Below are 16,492 nucleotides of genomic sequence, written 5' to 3'. Positions count from 1 at the left end.
CAAATTAAGATTTAAATGTTTAGATATGAGCTTGGTTGAGTGGCACTGATCTAATCTCTGCTACACCTTTATGAAAATTTAAGGCTATACATAAAACAGTTTTAATGAGTAACTCCACTTGATAAAATTCCTCATAAATATTGATTTATTGTACTGGCTCTCAATACAAGTTATCTGTTATTTAAATTATAACTTGCTAAGTTGCTTTATGTTTAAATCTTTTTTGGTTCTGTGTCCTGGCTGAGGATCTGTAGAAATAATGAGGATCTGGGGAGAATCATAACTTCAACTTAACACTCAAAGCACCAGAGTTTTTATAGAAAAATATCCAGATTTGTGAGTGTGTGTTTTTAGAGGCTCTATGTTGAAGATGGTAAGAAATAAAAGCAGACATTTCTGTTTCTCTGTCTCAGCTCCCACACACTGAGCTGTCGGCTAGTTGTAGCTCAGCTGCTCCCATTCAAACTCTTCTCATTAACATAAGAGTTACAGAGAGAAATATAATTAGATATTTGCTACCTTAACAAAAAAAGCTTAAATCTATCAAAGTAATGCAGCCAGTTTGATTTAAGGCAGGATGTCAGACTCCAGTCCTCCACTGTCCTGCAGGAGGAGTTTGACATCTGTGATTTAAGGCAGAACGAGGCAGTTTATCATGTTTCAGCCAAAGGAATGAAATAACAACCTGTGGTCTGATTTTTATTGTTAATGTGTTTCGTCCTATTGGGTATTCAGATGAGTAAATGAACTGAATTCAGACAGAACCGGGTCATCTTGTCCTGGAAAATTCAACTCAGTTTATTTCATCAAAGTAGGGCTGAACATAATCGATTACAAATCAGTTCCATAGATTAAAAAAAAAATATTAACACAGTTTCTGCTTTTACAAACTAAAGTCAGGAGCCAGAACTTTGTGTTGTGTTTCTGCTACGCCTGTGAATCTGACGCACAGGTGACATCCGCTAACAGCAATGGAGGACGAAGCCGCTCCAACTGGCTGGAGGCTCCATTCAAAACGACTTAAACCAGTTCAGTTCAGAATGTAAGAGAAACTGCATGAACGATCAACACTTCCTGAAACTCTGGAGCGCCGAGCGGCTAAAGCAACGCGTTGCTCAGTCTGATGGCTAAAGCAAGGCGTTGCTCAGTCTGATGGCTAAAGCAAGGCGTTGCTCAGTCTGATGGCTAAAGCCTGATGGCTAAAGCAAGGCGTTGCTCAGTCTGATGGCTAAAGCAAGGCGTTGCTCAGTCTGATGGCTAAAGCCTGATGGCTAAAGCAAGGCGTTGCTCAGTCTGATGGCTAAAGCAAGGCGTTGCTCAGTCTGATGGCTAAAGCCTGATGGCTAAAGCAAGGCGTTGCTCAGTCTGATGGCAGGAGAACAAAGTCTAAGCTAAAAAGCTTTCCATGTTGAGATGATTAGTCAATAATTTAGTTTTCAATGGAAATTGTTTATGTTGTCAGTGTCTGTTTATAAGCTGTCTGCATCATTGATGGTTCTGCGTTTTTATTTCTTTTTGAATTTTGACATTTTAATATAAATTAATTAAATTATGCTTTATTTTGCCTAAAACCGTCTCAGTGCTGCCCTCTTTAGGTCAAACGGTGCAGCAGCAGTTACATTCTTCTATTGGTTTAAAAAGGCTTTTCATCACCCAATTTGCTACAAAACCACTCAGACACGCCCCCTGGTGGTGGGCAGGAGGAACGCGTCTGCTCAGCCACAGCAGGGCTGCAGCTGACCTTTGACCTGCAGCTGAGGGTTCTGCTGTTATAAAATGATGAAACTAGCAGCAGACATGATCAGATGCTTTATTAAGATTCAGAGATGATAACAGATATGATCAGATTGATGGGATCATTTCTCCCACTGAGCATGCTCAGAAACACTGCAGCCTAGTTAAAGCACAGGAACTCTTTGCAGCCAGCATTGTTGAGGTTTTTCTCGATGACCTCTACGCCAGCATTCATGTAGGGCTCCACAGCGTTGGGGTCAAGGAGCAGGGACACCATCTTGATGGGCGCTTTGCTGCACTCCTCGGTCTTGAACCACAGGTACACCGGGCTTCCTTTGGTTCCCTGGTTCAGGTCCAACTCCACCTGCTGGTAGTTCTGGTTCTGGAAACTCTCCTCAGACTCCCCGTCAGTGGAGACCTGCAGGTCTCTGACGGCCTTCTGGCTGTCAGTGGTCCGCCGGTACCAGAGGAAGATGAAAGCCCCACCTGCATCTCTGTTGGTGTCTTCGTCCATTCGGGTGTAGCCTTGGCGGAACAGGCTGGAGTCCAGAGATGTGTTGGCGGTGGCTGTGATGTCGCTGATGTAGGTCTGCCTCTCCCTCTTCATCCACAGGTAGATCCACTTCCCTCCGGCCCGGCGGTTCAGGTCGCAGGCTGACCGCTCCCACAGCGGCTGGACCTTCATGGCGTCGCTCTGGGCATCGGTGGAGACGTCCAGTTCCACCACCGGGACGTCGTAATCAGTGCAGCCTTTGAAGAACCACAGGTAGATGGCGCTGCCGCTGTTTCCGTTGTTGAGGTTTTTGTCCACCTTGTGGTACCCTTCGGTGACCAGACCTTCTCTCATCTCATCGGTGAAGGAGAACTGGATCCTGGTGATGGCGGGACAGTCACTGGTTTTGTACCAGAGGTATACTGGGTTTCCTCCAGTGTCGGAGTTCAGGTCCACATGGATCTGAGTGAAGCCAAGTTTCCGTAGCTGTTTCTCCTCGGCATGGTTCACAGAAATGTCGATGTCGGTGATGTGCTGTGGCATCTTCAGCTGCTGCATCAAGAGAAACCCAGAATGAGAAACAGGAAACATCCGACAGATTCAATCATCGCTACAGGAAACCAACGTCTGCTCCACAAAGACAGTGTAGCACTTCTACACTGCCCTAACGCTGTGGAAGGAAAACCAGACGGTTTGAATCTGGATGAAACTCAGAACCAAAAAAAAAATCATTTCCAGGTTATAAACTCATATCATAGAAAATCAGATTAAATGTGAACCAGTTTGGTTCTAAGTTCATCACATCAAACTGACAGAACAGTTAAAGTCACTTACGTGTCTCCAGAGCTCTGATGCCTCCAGCTCATCCATCTGGGTTTAAATCCTCGGAGCAGAGCCAAAGGAAACCTGCTGACGGCAGGCTAAATGTTTTCAGGAAATCCCCAATTCCTCTTCTTGGCTTCTGGAAGACCCAAACTAGACGGTTTTAATGCTGATGAAGCATTTTTATGCCCACAGGTTTGTGGAACCTCACAGGTTCCCAGAACCCAGAGGAACTCTGCAGCACAGCGACGGCCAGAGCCTCAGACTCCCAGTTGGGAAGCAGCATTAACCCCGACCCCGAGGAAGGCCGGCCACCGAGGAACGCCGGCCACCGAGGAACGCCGGCCAGAGCCGCAGTCTGACTCAGACCTGCTGGGAACCTACAGACTCAGCGATGTTTGGCTCATGAACTGATTCATAACTGATTCATAACTGATTAATAACTAATTAATAACTTACTGTGAATTAAATGATTAATAACCAGTTTCTTCAGGTGAATCAGATCGCCGTCAAGAACCTGGACCCAAAAGTCAAACATGAACAAACAAATCCAGGCAGAATCTCCTCACAGATCCTCCATCACAGGTTATTGGTTCTGGTTCGGTTCTTTTGGGTTGTTCTGTCTGACTGGGTGCCGGCTTGTTTGGACTGAACACTTTACAGGAATTAAATGTTATGGGTCCAGTAATGGAGACTGGAACCAGTCAGAACCTTCCCAAGGGTTCTGGTCCTACTGGCCCGTCTTTAACTGGAGCTCAGCAGGAAATTCCTGTTTTCAGCAGATTCACTTCTCTTTTGGGTCAGAACCTCAGGGTCATGTGACCTCAGGGTCATGTGGCGCTCTGGCATCCTTTCTGTTTCCCTCTCTGGGGTCCAGAACTTTCTGGATTCTGCTAAATGGGTCAAAGTGGACCGATGTTCTGTTTCCAACAGGAAATGGATTTAAAGAGAATCTAAAAACAAATCCAGGTTTCTATGATCCAGATCTAAAACAAGCAGACATGCAGTGATGCCAGGGTTAGGCCCTGTCCCCTCTGAGCTTCCTGCTGGACCTCGGTTCCTCCAGGAGCAGCTGATCTGCCCTGAGAGACGGATGGGGTATGTAGGGTGAAGAAGCTCAGAGAGGTAAGCCGGGGCAAAATTATGTAGTGATTTAAAAACAAACATAAGAATTTTAAAATGAATCCTAAAATATCCAGGCAGCCAGTGAAGTGAGGTCAGGTCAGGGTCAGGGGTCAGGGGTCACCTGCTCTCTGTCGAGTTCCTGTCCTAAGTGGTGCAGCAGCATCTGAACCAGCTGCAGACGTGAGAGCAGCGACTGACTGACTCCCAGATAAAGTGAGTTACTGTAATCCAGTCGAGTCGAAATAAAAGCCTGGATCACTGTTTCAAAATGCTGCCTGGAAAGAAAAGATTTCACTGACGCCAATCGCCTTAAATGATAAAAGCTGGACTTTGGCCGTCCAATTTAAAATCACCGTCCACCTTAAAACCAAGATCTGTAATAACAGGTTTAAAATAAACCTCCAAGGTTCCCAGGTCCACAGAGGAGGACTCACAGGAGCCACTGGGTCCAAACACCATCACCTCTGTTTTCATTTGATTAAAATTTAAAAAGTTCAAAGCCTTTAATATCACAGAGACATGGCAGGAGATGTTTGATGGGATGGGCATTGTTCTGCTTCAGGGCCAAATAAATCTGGCACCACATAGATCTGCTACAGATCTGCCATAGATCAGTTATAGATCTGCTATAGATCAGTTATAGATCTGCTATAGATCAGTTACAGATCTGCTATAGATCAGTTATAGATCTGCTATAGATCAGTTATAGATCTGCTATAGATCAGTTACAGATCTGCCATAGATCAGTTACAGATCTGCTATAGATCAGTTACAGATCTGCCATAGATCAGTTACAGATCTGCCATAGATCAGTTATAGATCTGCTATAGATCAGTTATAGATCTGCTATAGATCAGTTACAGATCTGCTATAGATCAGTTACAGATCATTTTAATCTGAACTGGTTTGATCTAAACCAGGTTAATCTGATGAGTCCAGATCCTGTTTGTTCTTGTTGAGGGCGGCGCCATGTTTCACCAACATGGACAACACAGGCTTTTATTTTCCAATATGTTTGTGCTGAGGACACGGAGCGTCCTGATTGGCTGAGGACACGGAGCGTCCTGATTGGGTGAGGATCAGTTCCTGGTAGGTCGGGTCTAGATTTTACTTTCTGGAACAAAGCAGCGTCTCTCCAGTTTACAGAGATTCGATCAGGTTTTTATTTATTAAAAGAGATCAGAAGGAACAGTTATTGATCCTGCAGGTTTACATCAAAGTCAAGGTCAAAACTTTAGCAGAGGTCAGAGTTCAAACCAAACCTTTGTAACGGAAAATAAAATAAATGAATCATTTTCTCATATCTGGTCATTTTACTCAGAACCTGGAGGAGGAGAGCTCAGTGCTGAAACCTCCAGATCTTCATCACCACCACCACCATCATCATCATCATCATCATCATCTCACAGAAATCAAAACAATAACAGTAAAAACTTGGAGTCCAGGAGGAGAGATCTGAAGCTGAACCTCCTCCATCTTTCCTCTCTTAAAGTAAAACCTCAGGGTGCTGACTCCACAGTTTCCATGGCAACTGCACCATCAGGCTGAACACTGGAGATCTTATCGATGGACTGGAGGAGCTGAGAGACCAAACGGAGAGTTTCTGCTTCCTCCAGCAGCTGCCTGCACACACACAAAGGTGAAAGGTCAGTGAGAACTCGGCTCCAACTGGTGGAAGGTGGAGAAACTGCATTAGAGAGTGAACTCATGAAAACCACTGAGCTGCTGTGGTCACATGACCTGAAGCAGCCAATGGCGCCTCAGCTCCGGCCTCTGGGACCTGAACATCTGGAGAGGCTGAGAGCATCTGGAACTTGGACTTGTCACACCAGAAGTTTCCAGAGGGGGAGCTAGAGAAGCAGCTCAGAGTGGCACGAACGTCACTTTATGTCATCTGGGACCAGGAAGTGTTATGATCAATTATAATGATTTTTTACGAGCCCTAACCTCAACATGGTGCACATGCTCAGTGCGCTTTAAGTGTGGCGGACGTTGCCAATGATAATGGTAGCATTAGCATTTACATGGATTGTTTTGATTAAACACGTCTCAAATTTAGCCCTGCTGGCTCCGCCCACTCAGTTCCTGCGGATACTGACCTTATGGAGGAGTGGGCGTGGCTTACTGACTTGCTCAAGTACTCAGCCGCCACCTGAGCGTTTTGTCTCATCGTCATGACGACCTCAGATTCAGCAGCCTTCAGACGGTTGTTTTCTGATCGCAGAGTGTCTACCTCCACCTAAACACACATACACACACACACACACACGCACACACACACGCACACACTGCTGTCAGGCCATATCAGGCAGTTCTGTCCAGGTTCTGCTGGTTGAACCGGAATGGGTCAGTACCTTTGGCCCAGTGGGATCAGTGAGGAACTCTTCAGCTGTTTCTCTGGAGGAACTGTTCCTAGTTGAACAGAAAGATCCTGGATGAGCCCCCAGGTGTTCCTCAACCCTCTAGAGCAGAGGTGTCCAAAGTGGTTCCTGGAGGCCCGGCATCCTGCACGTTTGATTCTCTCCCTGGTAGTAACGACCTTTTCAGCAGGTCAATGTTCCTCTTAGGCCTCTGATGATCCATCATTTGATCCAGGTGCGTTAAACCAGGGAGAGAATAAAACATGCAGGATGCCTCCAGGACCCACTTTGGGGACCCCTGACCTAGAGCATGGCTGGGCAGCTCCAGGCCTGGAGGGTCTCCTGCAACTTTTAGATCCATCTCTACTTCAACACACCTGAATCACATAATGAGGTCGTTAGCAGGACCCTGGAGAACCTGGCTGCACTGAGGAGGTGATTCAGCTGTTGGATCCAAGTGTGTTGGACCAGGGAGACATTAAGAGCAGCAGGACACCGGCCCTCCAGGACCAGGACTGCCCACCCCTGAGTTAGAGGCTCCATGTTGGGCTTCCTGTCTAGAGCTTGTGTGTGTGTAGTGTGTCTGTGTGTGTGTGTTGGTAAGGACCAACACACACCTGGATCCAGGTTTACCTGAAGCTGCTGAAGCTCCGCCTTCAGTCTGGAAACACTGCTCTCAGCCTTCACTGCTCGCCTCTGTAACACACACACACACACACACACACCCATCAGTCCAGGTGTGAACCAATCTTCCTCCTCCTCCTCCTCCTTCTTACCTTCATCAGCTGCAGGTTCTGCTCCACTGACTGCACCATGCTCTCCAAGTCCTGCGCCTCCTGCTCCTCCTGGCGCCTCCTCTGCTGCAGCTCCTCAGAGAGCCGCCTCGCCCTGCAGCAAGGCACGCTGGGTAAACAGGTCGCCATGCCGCACTGTGATTTGTCGGTTGCCACTCACCTGGACTGATGGAGCTCAGCTCTCCTCTGCAGCTCCCTGACGCTCCGCCTCAGCGCCGAGTTCTCCTCCCTCATCTGGATCAGAACCAGAACCAGAACTCAAATCTTTTAGTGTAGTTACTAAAAATACTTAAGTATTTTAGTGTTTCAGTAGAGATGGACCTGGTTCTGGTTCTGGTTCAGAAGCAGCTCCAGGCGTCTACCTGTGCTTCCTACCTGTTGGATCAGGCTCCGCCCCCTGCTGGCGTCTGATTGGCCGAGGGGCGTCTCGTCTCCTCCTTCAGGGTTGAAGGAGAACCTGGAGGACAGGAGTCAGCTGTTACCAGGGAAACCCACAAGTGAACCAGGTCATCTCTCCCCTGCAGCTGAACCAGGCCAGAACCTTCAGAAGAACCATCTCAGGTTCTACTGGGTCCATTCTGGAACCTGAAGCTCCAGAACTCAGCCTGCCTCAGGTGGGCGGAGTCCAGAGGAAACCAGGAAAACCTGAGAGCTTCTGAAGGTTCTGGAGGAGAGACTGGTACCAGAAATGGGTTCTCCTTGGTACAGCCGGGTTCATTACCCCAGACTGCTGGGTCCAGGAGTCAGAACCGACCTTTGACCCTGACAGGGCACGGCCTACCTCGTCTCTTCTCCTCTATTGTCTTCATCCGCATCCTCTTCCTCCTTGTTAGTGCAGAGGGAGGAGGCGCTGTCCACCAATGGCTGGAAGCTCCACTCCAAAGCCTCCTCCTGATTGGACAGAGAATATAACAGCTGCAGATGGCCAGCAGGTGGCAGCAGACACACAGAGCTTCACTGGAACTGCCCAGTCAGCATCATTCAGGTGTTTCCTCCAGGTGTGAGCTAAAGCTAACCCCAACCCAAATCTGGGTCAAAGGTCGCTGTGCCTGACCCTGAGGCATTAATCAATGAATCCGCCATAAAAACAGGAGCAGGTCCAAAATGTTCCTGTTAAAGATTCTGAAGGTTTAGAGTTACAGCAGCAGGATGCGTCGGCTGACCAATATCCAGAAAATTATTCAACCACAGAAAATATTTATAAAATCACACATAAACAAATATCTAATCATATCAGGATTAGTCTCACTGAACCACAGACTCCATGAAGAAGATCTGTCACTTCTTCTGCTTCTTTTTCTGGAATTTTCTGGTAATATTGTCCTAAATTTATTTCACCAAAACGTTTTCCAGAACTTTTCCCTCATTTATGTAAAAATGTTGGATTCTTCTCTTGTCCAACTAATAAAACAAACCAATTCTATCATCAAACTCATTTTACCGGTTTAAAAAAAACATCACAAATTTCAACAATGAATTAAAACGCATAATAATAATAATAAAAATAATAATAATAATAATAATAATAATAATAACAACAACTAGAAAAATCCTGAAGAAATTTAACCGGGGCCTGCCAAAGTGTGCATGTTGGTTTGATGCTAAAAATAAGAATCAATGCTAAGCTGAGCTCAGTTGTAGTCAATAACCTGTGGAGAGTCAGAAGCATGTTGACTAAGCTGTACTTGTGCCATTCAGTATGTTAAAATTAATTAATCGTGTAAAATTAGCCAAAATGCTAAAGTTAGCATTTTGAATGCTGACCTTTGACCCTGAGATGCCACTGAATGCTCTCAGTGGAAACATGAGGGGCATCACTAGCATGTTGTCTTTCATTGACTTACTCCATTCAGTATGCTAAACATGGCAAATAAGTAAGAAAATTAACTAATAGGTTATTTTAGGTAAAAGGCTAATGCTAATGCACTGGCTTGTGCAAATTTTCAGTAAGCTTAATTTGAAATGGCCACACTAAATCCATGTGTAATAGTGATCGGGTTAAATCAGTTATATGATGCTCAAAGCACAAGTAGTTCAGAATATCAGCCAACTCCTCCTCTATAGTAACTGACAGTTCCGCCATGTTGTAGTTCTGACATGCTGCTCAGGCCTCTTTTAACTGAGTCTTGGCCATAGATAGAACTACAGCTATGGCTGCTGGTTTGTAGTCCTAAGCGGCTCCTCTGCTCTGTGTTCTGTTGCCATGGTAATTAATCCACTGTTAAACCAGTCTGTTTCTCACAAAAAAACACTTCGAACAACTCCTTCCTGTTCAGGAACCGTGACACGTATTCGAAAACCGTTTGAAGGTATGAGAGGGCTATTTGTCGTCTCCGATATTCCCGCGATTCATATCTCTACCTCACTCACAGTACTAACAGCGATGAGAGAAAGATGATGTGCGCTGAGGTCTGACATTTTTCAGAAATATATGGAAAAACATGGGTCTGAGGGTGAGTTTGTCCTGTCGCAACACATCGGCTTCGCAAGTCAGTCACTGCTCTCCCTATGCACTGCATATGGGCAGGCCCCAATAATAATAATAATAATAATAATAATAATAATAATAATAATAATAATAATAATAATAATAATAATAATAGTAAAGCTGATAGAACATTTCCATCATCAGGTCCAGGTTCTGCTGGTCCATACCTTTCTGTGTGTCTGGTTCTGGTTCTGGTCCTGGTCCTGGTCCTGGTTCTGGTCCTGGTTCTTCCAGCGCAGAAACTCTTTGAAGGAGAACGGGTTCAGCCCATCCTGGACCTCCTCTTCCTCATCTGCAGAGAGGAAAAGCTGAAACCAAATCGGTTCTGATCCAAACACAGATCAGATCTGGTTTTGATCAGGACCAGAACCAGGCAGTCGGACTATTCCGGACCGAACCGCAGGACTCACCGTCAGTGATGATCAGGGATTTTCCGCCCCTTTGTCCGGACATGACAAACCAGCCCGGCTCGGCCCGTCTCGGCTCGGCTCGGCTCGGTCCAGCTGTCACCTCTCGCTTATCGATGTCTTGTGGATCATTTTACCGATCAAATGGTCTCAAAAGAACCCGACCAGAATCGGGAAAACACGTCCACATCAAAGTCCACGTGACGGTAGTTTCAGCTTCCTATTGGCTGTAACAGTCACGTGACGTGAAGAGGGAAAAAAACAAGGAAGCAGGTTGTTCCGGTGAGCCTCTTGCACATGCGTTGGATAGTTGTGGAGCTGCAGATATTCCCTGGAGAACTGGACCCGAACTAGAGCCCAACTCAAGAGGTGAGAGCGACTCCTGTATTTTGCTCCTGTTATTTCTGGTTCCGATACTGGTCAAGACGGCTACCTTTACAGTTTCACCCATTCCGAACTCACTTAGAAAATCCTCTAAAATAAGGTGGTCGTATTGACGTGCTACTACGGTTGCTGGGACCGATATTCTGAAAGTTTCTGGTCCCTGGTGGACCGAGTAAGATAAATTTGTCGCCGAACCGAACCAGAAGCATCATGCATGTGGACCTGATATATGTGGCGGTTCTGGTAACTTATAAACGAACCACAGTAAAATCAAACAGTTTCTAAATGGGATTCGGTGCTGAGAGTTTCTTCAACAGGATGCTGGATCCTTCCATCCTTCTGGTGGGAAGATCATGGATAGATAGATAGATAAATAATAAAACTATACTATACTTTCTGAATGTAAACTATTATTCCCACTTATCAATGTATGAAGTTCAGTTTAAAGAGATTTCTGTCTAATACAGCAGCAAATATGATTTGCTAACCTTATCCCAGGTGTCAGCAACCCAAAATGTTGAAAGAGCCATTTTGGACCAAAAAACAACCAATAAACAAATCTATCTGGAGCCGCAAAAATTTTAAAGCCTATATAAGGCTTATAATGAAGGCAACAAAGGTTTTAAGTGTCTATATTAGCTATGTTAGCCTACTAATGTAGGGCCAAACCCTAAGCAACTGTGCCTAAGAACAGTTACTTTGGCATTCTTCTGCCTAGGTAATGTTAGGCAGAAACAGTGAATCCACGTTGAAGCCTGACATTGAAATTTCTTACATGTTGAATGAGCGTTTCAACCATCATCTGAATGTGGATCTACAGGCACATTTGGGTTGACTTTACATTGAATGAAAGTAAAGAATCAATGCTGATTCATGTACATTTTTGCTATGATAGGTCCTACATCATTACATACCAGTAAAAGTTTCTTCACTGGTGTCAAGCACTCTGTATTGTTGGCAGACAATGGGTATCATGTCGTTCATAATTAACTCACATTAACATATTTCCCAAAATGTGTGTACCCAAGCTTAAAAAATGATAACATGGCATTGTTATTATATTTTATTTAAGAAAACAGGCATAGATCTGTAAACATTTGACTCCTTTTTGACTGTCAGAACAACAGTCTATTGTCCATGAAGAACCACGTCCATGAGGTTCAGCCTTGTTCTGTATGAACCAGGGAACAGGAGGAGTTGGGGTAACCCCAGTTTGACTCACTTTGGTTCCCTGGTGCCTTCGTCCCACTCTGGTGTGTAACACCTAAAACTGGCATGCCCTGCGGGGCAGAGTACCAGGACCAGGGTATCAGACGTTGGTATTTCAATCATCAGAATTCGACCACAAAGCAATGAATCTTTGAATATTAGTTAATTGATTAGAAATGGATGATTGTTTGATGGTTGATCCGGAAATCACCTTCCTGACTAGAATCCACCATGGAGTGTCCATCTGCTGCTGTAGTCCATCCTGTTTAGACAAAGACTTCAATCCTGTTTTGTTCTGCAGGTGTCAGAATGTCTGCAGAGAGCTCAGCTGAGGGGGAACCATCCCAAAACCGGCCCCCGTCCCAGCAGGGGTCCGGTTCGTCCAGCGGTCCTGCCTCTGCCAGCCAGTCGTCCAGCGGCTCGGGGACGCTGAGCAGCGTGGACACGCTCCCCGTCACGCTGCCGTCTGTCCCGGAGGAAGCGGAGCTTCAGCCCTGGGGCCGGCTGCTCCCCATGGCCCCGGGTTTCCGGAGCCACGGTGACCCACTGTCCTCTGCTCTGCCGGGCCGGAACGGGGCCGGAGCCAGAACTCACCCGCCTCTCTGTGCTTCCAGACTGTGTGGAGGACCGGTACCTGTTCGGACGGGACACCGCCTGCGACTATGTCCTGGACGACCCGGAGGACAGGAAGTCCAAGAGGTTCAGGATCTACAGCAAGAAGCACTTCAGGATCTACAGGGTGGGAACCGGGCCGCTGGTTCCGGTTCAACTGGGCTGCTGGTTCCGGTGGTTCAGCAGGAAACATGTCTTTCCTGCGACTGGTTTAGTCTCACTTGTCCTTCATTTGTCCCCCCCCATCTGTCCTCTCTGTCCCCAGGAGGGATCGGAGGTCTTCGTGGAGGACTACAGTAACAACGGGACGTTTGTGGACGGGGTGAAGGTCGGTCAGAACAAGAAGCTGCCTCTAACGAATAACGCCGTCCTTTCTCTGGCTGAGCAGCGCAACCGAGGTGATGCACCTGAGTCACATGACCATTTACCTGGTCTTCCTGCGTCAGTCTGACCCACCTGACTGACCGCGTGTCCTCTGTACCCTGCAGTTTTTGTCTTCATCGACCTGATGTCCGATGATCAGTCCAGTTTACCCAGAGCTCTGCAGGACAAATACGTGCTGACCCGCCGGATCGGAACGTGAGTCTGCTGGAGCTCCACTTCCTGTCTCTGGCTCCATTCGGAGGTCCACTTCCTGTCTCTGGCTCCATTCGGAGGTCCACTTCCTGTCTCTGGCTCCATTCGGAGGTCCACTTCCTGTCTCTGACCTGATCTCTGCCCAGCTTTTTGCTGTTTTCCATTTTGTTGGGTTTTGGAAGATGGGTTGAAAACTCCAGTGTGAATCCCATTTCATGAGAAGCTGAAGGTTCTGGAGGTTCTAACCGGTTCTGCAGCATTACCCGGGTCCGTTAACCCCCCGCTGTGTTCTAGGGGTGTGTGCGGCGAGGTGCGGCTGGCCTTCGAACGCTCCACCTGCAGGAAGTTTGCAGTTAAGATCATCAACAAGAAGAACTTCCAGTCTGAGGGGGTGGGTCTGCGATCTGATTCGCTCTCACGTCTCCTTCCTGTCTCTGCTCGCCTCAGGACTCCAAACATGGCGGCACGAACGTTGTGATGAACATGTTACCTGTTTGCTTTATCGTCCAATTACAGACTGCGACACGGAACGCAGAGACGGAGATTGAGATCCTGCAGAGGGTCGATCATGTAAGTAAAACCAATGAAGAAGAAGAGACACGTCTCATCTGTCCTGATAGACGTCTGTCTCCTGCAGCCGTGTCTCATAAAGACGGAGGACTTCTACCAGACGGAGGACAGCTACTATATCGTCCTGGAGCTGTGAGTCCCACCAGAGCCTTGGTTGCTGTGCCCCGCCCCAGCATGAGGCCCTGCCCCATTATCTATGACTCCGCCCCTTTGTGTTTGACTCCAACCCTTATCTCTGGCTCCGCCCCCCAGCATGGAGGGCGGTGAGCTCTTCCACAGAGTGAAGTCTCAGCAGCAGCTCGATGAAGGCGTGGCCAAGCTTTACTTCTATCAAATGCTCTGCGCCGTGCAGGTGAGGCCTGCTGCTGTTGCCGTGGTAACCAGCACTGCCAGGTAACTGTGTGTGTGTGTGTGTGTGTGTGTGTGTGTGTGTGTGTAGTACCTCCACAGGAACGGGATCATCCACAGAGATCTGAAGCCAGAGAACGTCCTCCTGTCCTCCAGTGAGGACGAATGTCTCATCAAGGTGAGTCCACCTTCCTCATCCTGCTAGAGGGCGTCCTCTTTGCCCTCCTGTGATGCTGTCCTCTGGTTGCTCCGCCCCCTCGTGAAGGTGACAGATTTCAATCAGTCAAGGATCCTGGAGGAGGCGGCCCTGATGCGGACGCTGTGTGGGACTCCATCCTACCTGGCCCCTGAGGTCTTCACCCACGCCTCCAGCACCGGTTACGGGCTGGCGGTGGACGCCTGGAGCCTGGGTGTGCTTCTGTTTGTCTGGTAAGCTCCGCCCCCCTCACTGCAGTGCCGGCTGTGTCCCCGGTCTAACCCGGTGCCTCTGGCAGCCTCAGTGGCTACGCACCATTCCACGAGAGCTTCGGCGAGCGCTCAGTGACGGAGCAGATCATCCACGGGGAATTCACCATGGTCCCGTCCAAGTGGAGGCGTGTCTCCAACCAAGGTAACCACGGTAACCGGGGGAAGGGTTGGGTTTCCCGTCAGGGTGAGGCGGCCCGGGAGCTGACGCTGAGACCTCACTGATGTTTCAGCCAAAGACGTGGTGAGGAAGCTGCTGGTGGTCGACCCCAAGCTGAGGATGACTGTGGATGAAGCTCTGCAGCACCCCTGGCTGCAGGTAGGGGAACTGCAGCCACTTTATCACCACACATATCCCAATGGGATAGGATGCGTTTTTTTTAATGTTTGGATGGGTTAAAACATTTGCAGGTCGTTTTTGTGGATGTTAATTGTATGTAATGTTTAAATTTTTAGTTTTATGCTGATAATCTCAATGCTGGTTAAATCAAAGTTAAACAAAGTAAAAACATAGAAACTCCTTCCTGTAGTGAATGTCTGTAGAACCCTGAGTTACTTCTAGTCAAAACCAAACGCTCCTAATTCCTCCCTTTCATGATGGGAGGTGTAGTCAGTGCCTCTCTCTCCTGTGATTCAGGACCAGCCGATGCTGCAGACGGCTCACAGGCTCATGAAGCCAGCAGGAAGAGGAGATGAAGATGATGAAGATGATGCTCCATCTGCTGCTGTTTCTACGGTAACCACACACGACCTCACACCTTCATGCAACAGGAAGCCCAGCCCTTACGGCAGCCCGGCTCCCCCCCCTGCAGGAGGCGGAGCCATCCTCAGCAGGAAGTTTAAATCGGAAACGAGGAAGAGGAGAGGAGGAAGAGGAGCATCTTCATCACCCTGCAAAGAGGAAGTTCTAGTGCTGTAGAACCGGTCCGGTTCTGGTTCCGGAGCAATAAACAGAACCAGAAAAATCCATCTGCAGTGTTTTTGTTTAAAACATTTAATGATTGAAGAAAACCGAGATCAGAACCAAGAAGTGTCTGAACTGATTGGATCTGGTTCTGAGGATTGGTCCGGTCCGGTCCGGTTCTCAGAACCAGAGACTAAAACATTTAATCCAGTTTATCTATAATTTAATCTAAATTATTTCTATTCAAACCTTAAAATGATCAAAGAAGCTAGTTATTGAAACCGGGTCCAATCAGAACCGGGTCAGGACCGGGTCCAGTCAGAACGCCACTGCAGTTTCAGGTGAAGAATCAGAACCACAGTTGGAGAAAATAATCATCTTTATTCATCAGAACCGGGCCAGGCACAGTCTGTCACATGACATCATGAGGACGGCCAATCAGTTTCCAGTGAGTTCCGGTCCTAATGAAGAGGCTCCACCCCCTCGGTGATGTCACAGCCTGGCGCGGCGGCGGTCTCTGACAGCGAACAGCACGGCATGAGCATCATCAAACGACTCGCCCACGGCTGATTGGACGCGGCTCCTCCAGCGCTGCAGCTGGGGACGGTCCTTCAGGATGTCCCGCCCACTTCCCAGTGGCTGCAGACACACAGTGAGCGCGCTCAGAACCGGCCAAGCCCCGCCCCGCCTCTCCAGACACCAACTCACCTGCATGAGCTCACAGACGGCGAGCAGGTCGGCCACAGTGATGTCATCGCCGCAGAGGAACGCCTGGCGCTGCAGGAACATGGACTCCAGCCGCTCCAGCGTGACGTCCAGGTCCGACAGGGCCCGGTCCAGGCGGCGCTGGTCCACCGGGACTCCGAGCTGAGCAGGGAGCAGAACCTGGGGGGTGGAGCCACATGGGAGGGGCAGGGTGTGTTTCAGTGTCAGTATGTCTGTGTGTGTGTTTGTTAGTAATCAATCAGATTGTATCTGTACAGCACATTTCAGCAGCAGGCATTTCAAAGAGCTTCACATCACAAAAACACAAAGTCATGCAGCAGAGAATCAACAATCAAAACGTCACATTAAGTCTATGCCGTCGTTAAATTCATAACTGATTATGTTTCAAATAAACTAACCAGGAGGGTTTTAGTCTGGATTTAAAGACACTCAGTGTTTCAGCTGTTTTACAGTTTTCTGGAAGTTTGTTCCAGAT

General features: G+C 47.8%; 5 protein-coding genes across 7 annotated transcripts in view; 2 read left to right on the top strand and 3 right to left on the bottom strand.

Moving 5' to 3' along the window:
* Positions 1–1,796: 1,796 nt before the first annotated feature.
* Positions 1,797–4,065, bottom strand: LOC103156302 (uncharacterized). Its single transcript, XM_007578292.2, has 2 exons — positions 3,062–4,065; positions 1,797–2,779 (listed from the first exon to the last, which is right to left on the bottom strand). Exons 1-2 carry the CDS (start codon positions 3,095–3,097, stop codon positions 1,895–1,897), a joined length of 921 nt encoding a protein of 306 aa, XP_007578354.1. The 5' UTR covers positions 3,098–4,065; the 3' UTR covers positions 1,797–1,894.
* Positions 4,066–5,313: 1,248 nt separating this feature from the next.
* On the bottom strand, positions 5,314–10,417 carry entr1 (endosome associated trafficking regulator 1). Of its 2 annotated transcripts, XM_007578291.2 has the most exons (9): positions 10,227–10,415; positions 9,984–10,108; positions 8,110–8,219; positions 7,704–7,785; positions 7,489–7,562; positions 7,311–7,422; positions 7,168–7,230; positions 6,274–6,413; positions 5,314–5,797 (listed from the first exon to the last, which is right to left on the bottom strand). In XM_007578291.2, the coding sequence occupies exons 1-9, from the start codon at positions 10,267–10,269 to the stop codon at positions 5,674–5,676; spliced, it is 873 nt and encodes a 290-aa protein (XP_007578353.1). In that variant the 5' UTR covers positions 10,270–10,415; the 3' UTR covers positions 5,314–5,673. The 2 variants fall into 2 exon arrangements, with proteins under 2 accessions (XP_007578353.1, XP_016519720.1); XM_016664234.1 differs by lacking the exon at positions 7,168–7,230 and having other exon boundaries at positions 10,227–10,417.
* Positions 7,875–16,492, top strand: part of fibcd1a (fibrinogen C domain containing 1a) — a 43,198-nt gene continuing 34,580 nt past the window's right edge. Inside the window, exon 1 of the mRNA XM_007578287.2 lies at positions 7,875–7,922. The gene's annotated coding sequence lies outside the window, so the exon portion shown is untranslated. The remainder of the gene's footprint in view (positions 7,923–16,492) is intronic.
* chek2 (checkpoint kinase 2) lies at positions 10,487–15,355 on the top strand. 2 transcript variants are annotated; one of them, XM_007578289.2, is made up of 15 exons: positions 10,488–10,592; positions 12,118–12,354; positions 12,431–12,555; positions 12,694–12,826; positions 12,917–13,007; positions 13,299–13,395; positions 13,521–13,574; positions 13,642–13,706; positions 13,827–13,926; positions 14,014–14,100; positions 14,188–14,351; positions 14,417–14,532; positions 14,621–14,706; positions 15,025–15,123; positions 15,200–15,355. In XM_007578289.2, the coding sequence occupies exons 2-15, from the start codon at positions 12,126–12,128 to the stop codon at positions 15,296–15,298; spliced, it is 1,545 nt and encodes a 514-aa protein (XP_007578351.1). In that variant the 5' UTR covers positions 10,488–10,592; positions 12,118–12,125; the 3' UTR covers positions 15,299–15,355. The 2 variants fall into 2 exon arrangements, with proteins under 2 accessions (XP_016519714.1, XP_007578351.1); XM_016664228.1 differs by having other exon boundaries at positions 10,487–10,592; positions 15,025–15,355.
* Positions 15,653–16,492, bottom strand: part of LOC103156297 (glutathione S-transferase theta-1-like) — a 2,616-nt gene continuing 1,776 nt past the window's right edge. Inside the window, exons 2-3 of the mRNA XM_016664235.1 lie at positions 16,000–16,176; positions 15,653–15,930 (exon numbers count right to left, since the gene is read on the bottom strand). Coding sequence (XP_016519721.1) covers positions 15,784–15,930; positions 16,000–16,080 — 228 coding nt within the window. The 5' untranslated portion in view covers positions 16,081–16,176 and the 3' untranslated portion in view covers positions 15,653–15,783. The remainder of the gene's footprint in view (positions 15,931–15,999; positions 16,177–16,492) is intronic.

Source organism: Poecilia formosa, unplaced genomic scaffold, assembly GCF_000485575.1.
Source record: "Poecilia formosa unplaced genomic scaffold, Poecilia_formosa-5.1.2 Scaffold473, whole genome shotgun sequence".
NCBI lineage: Eukaryota > Metazoa > Chordata > Actinopteri > Cyprinodontiformes > Poeciliidae > Poecilia > Poecilia formosa.
Note: the sequence above shows the minus strand (reverse complement) of the source record. Positions and strands in the feature narration are given on the sequence as shown.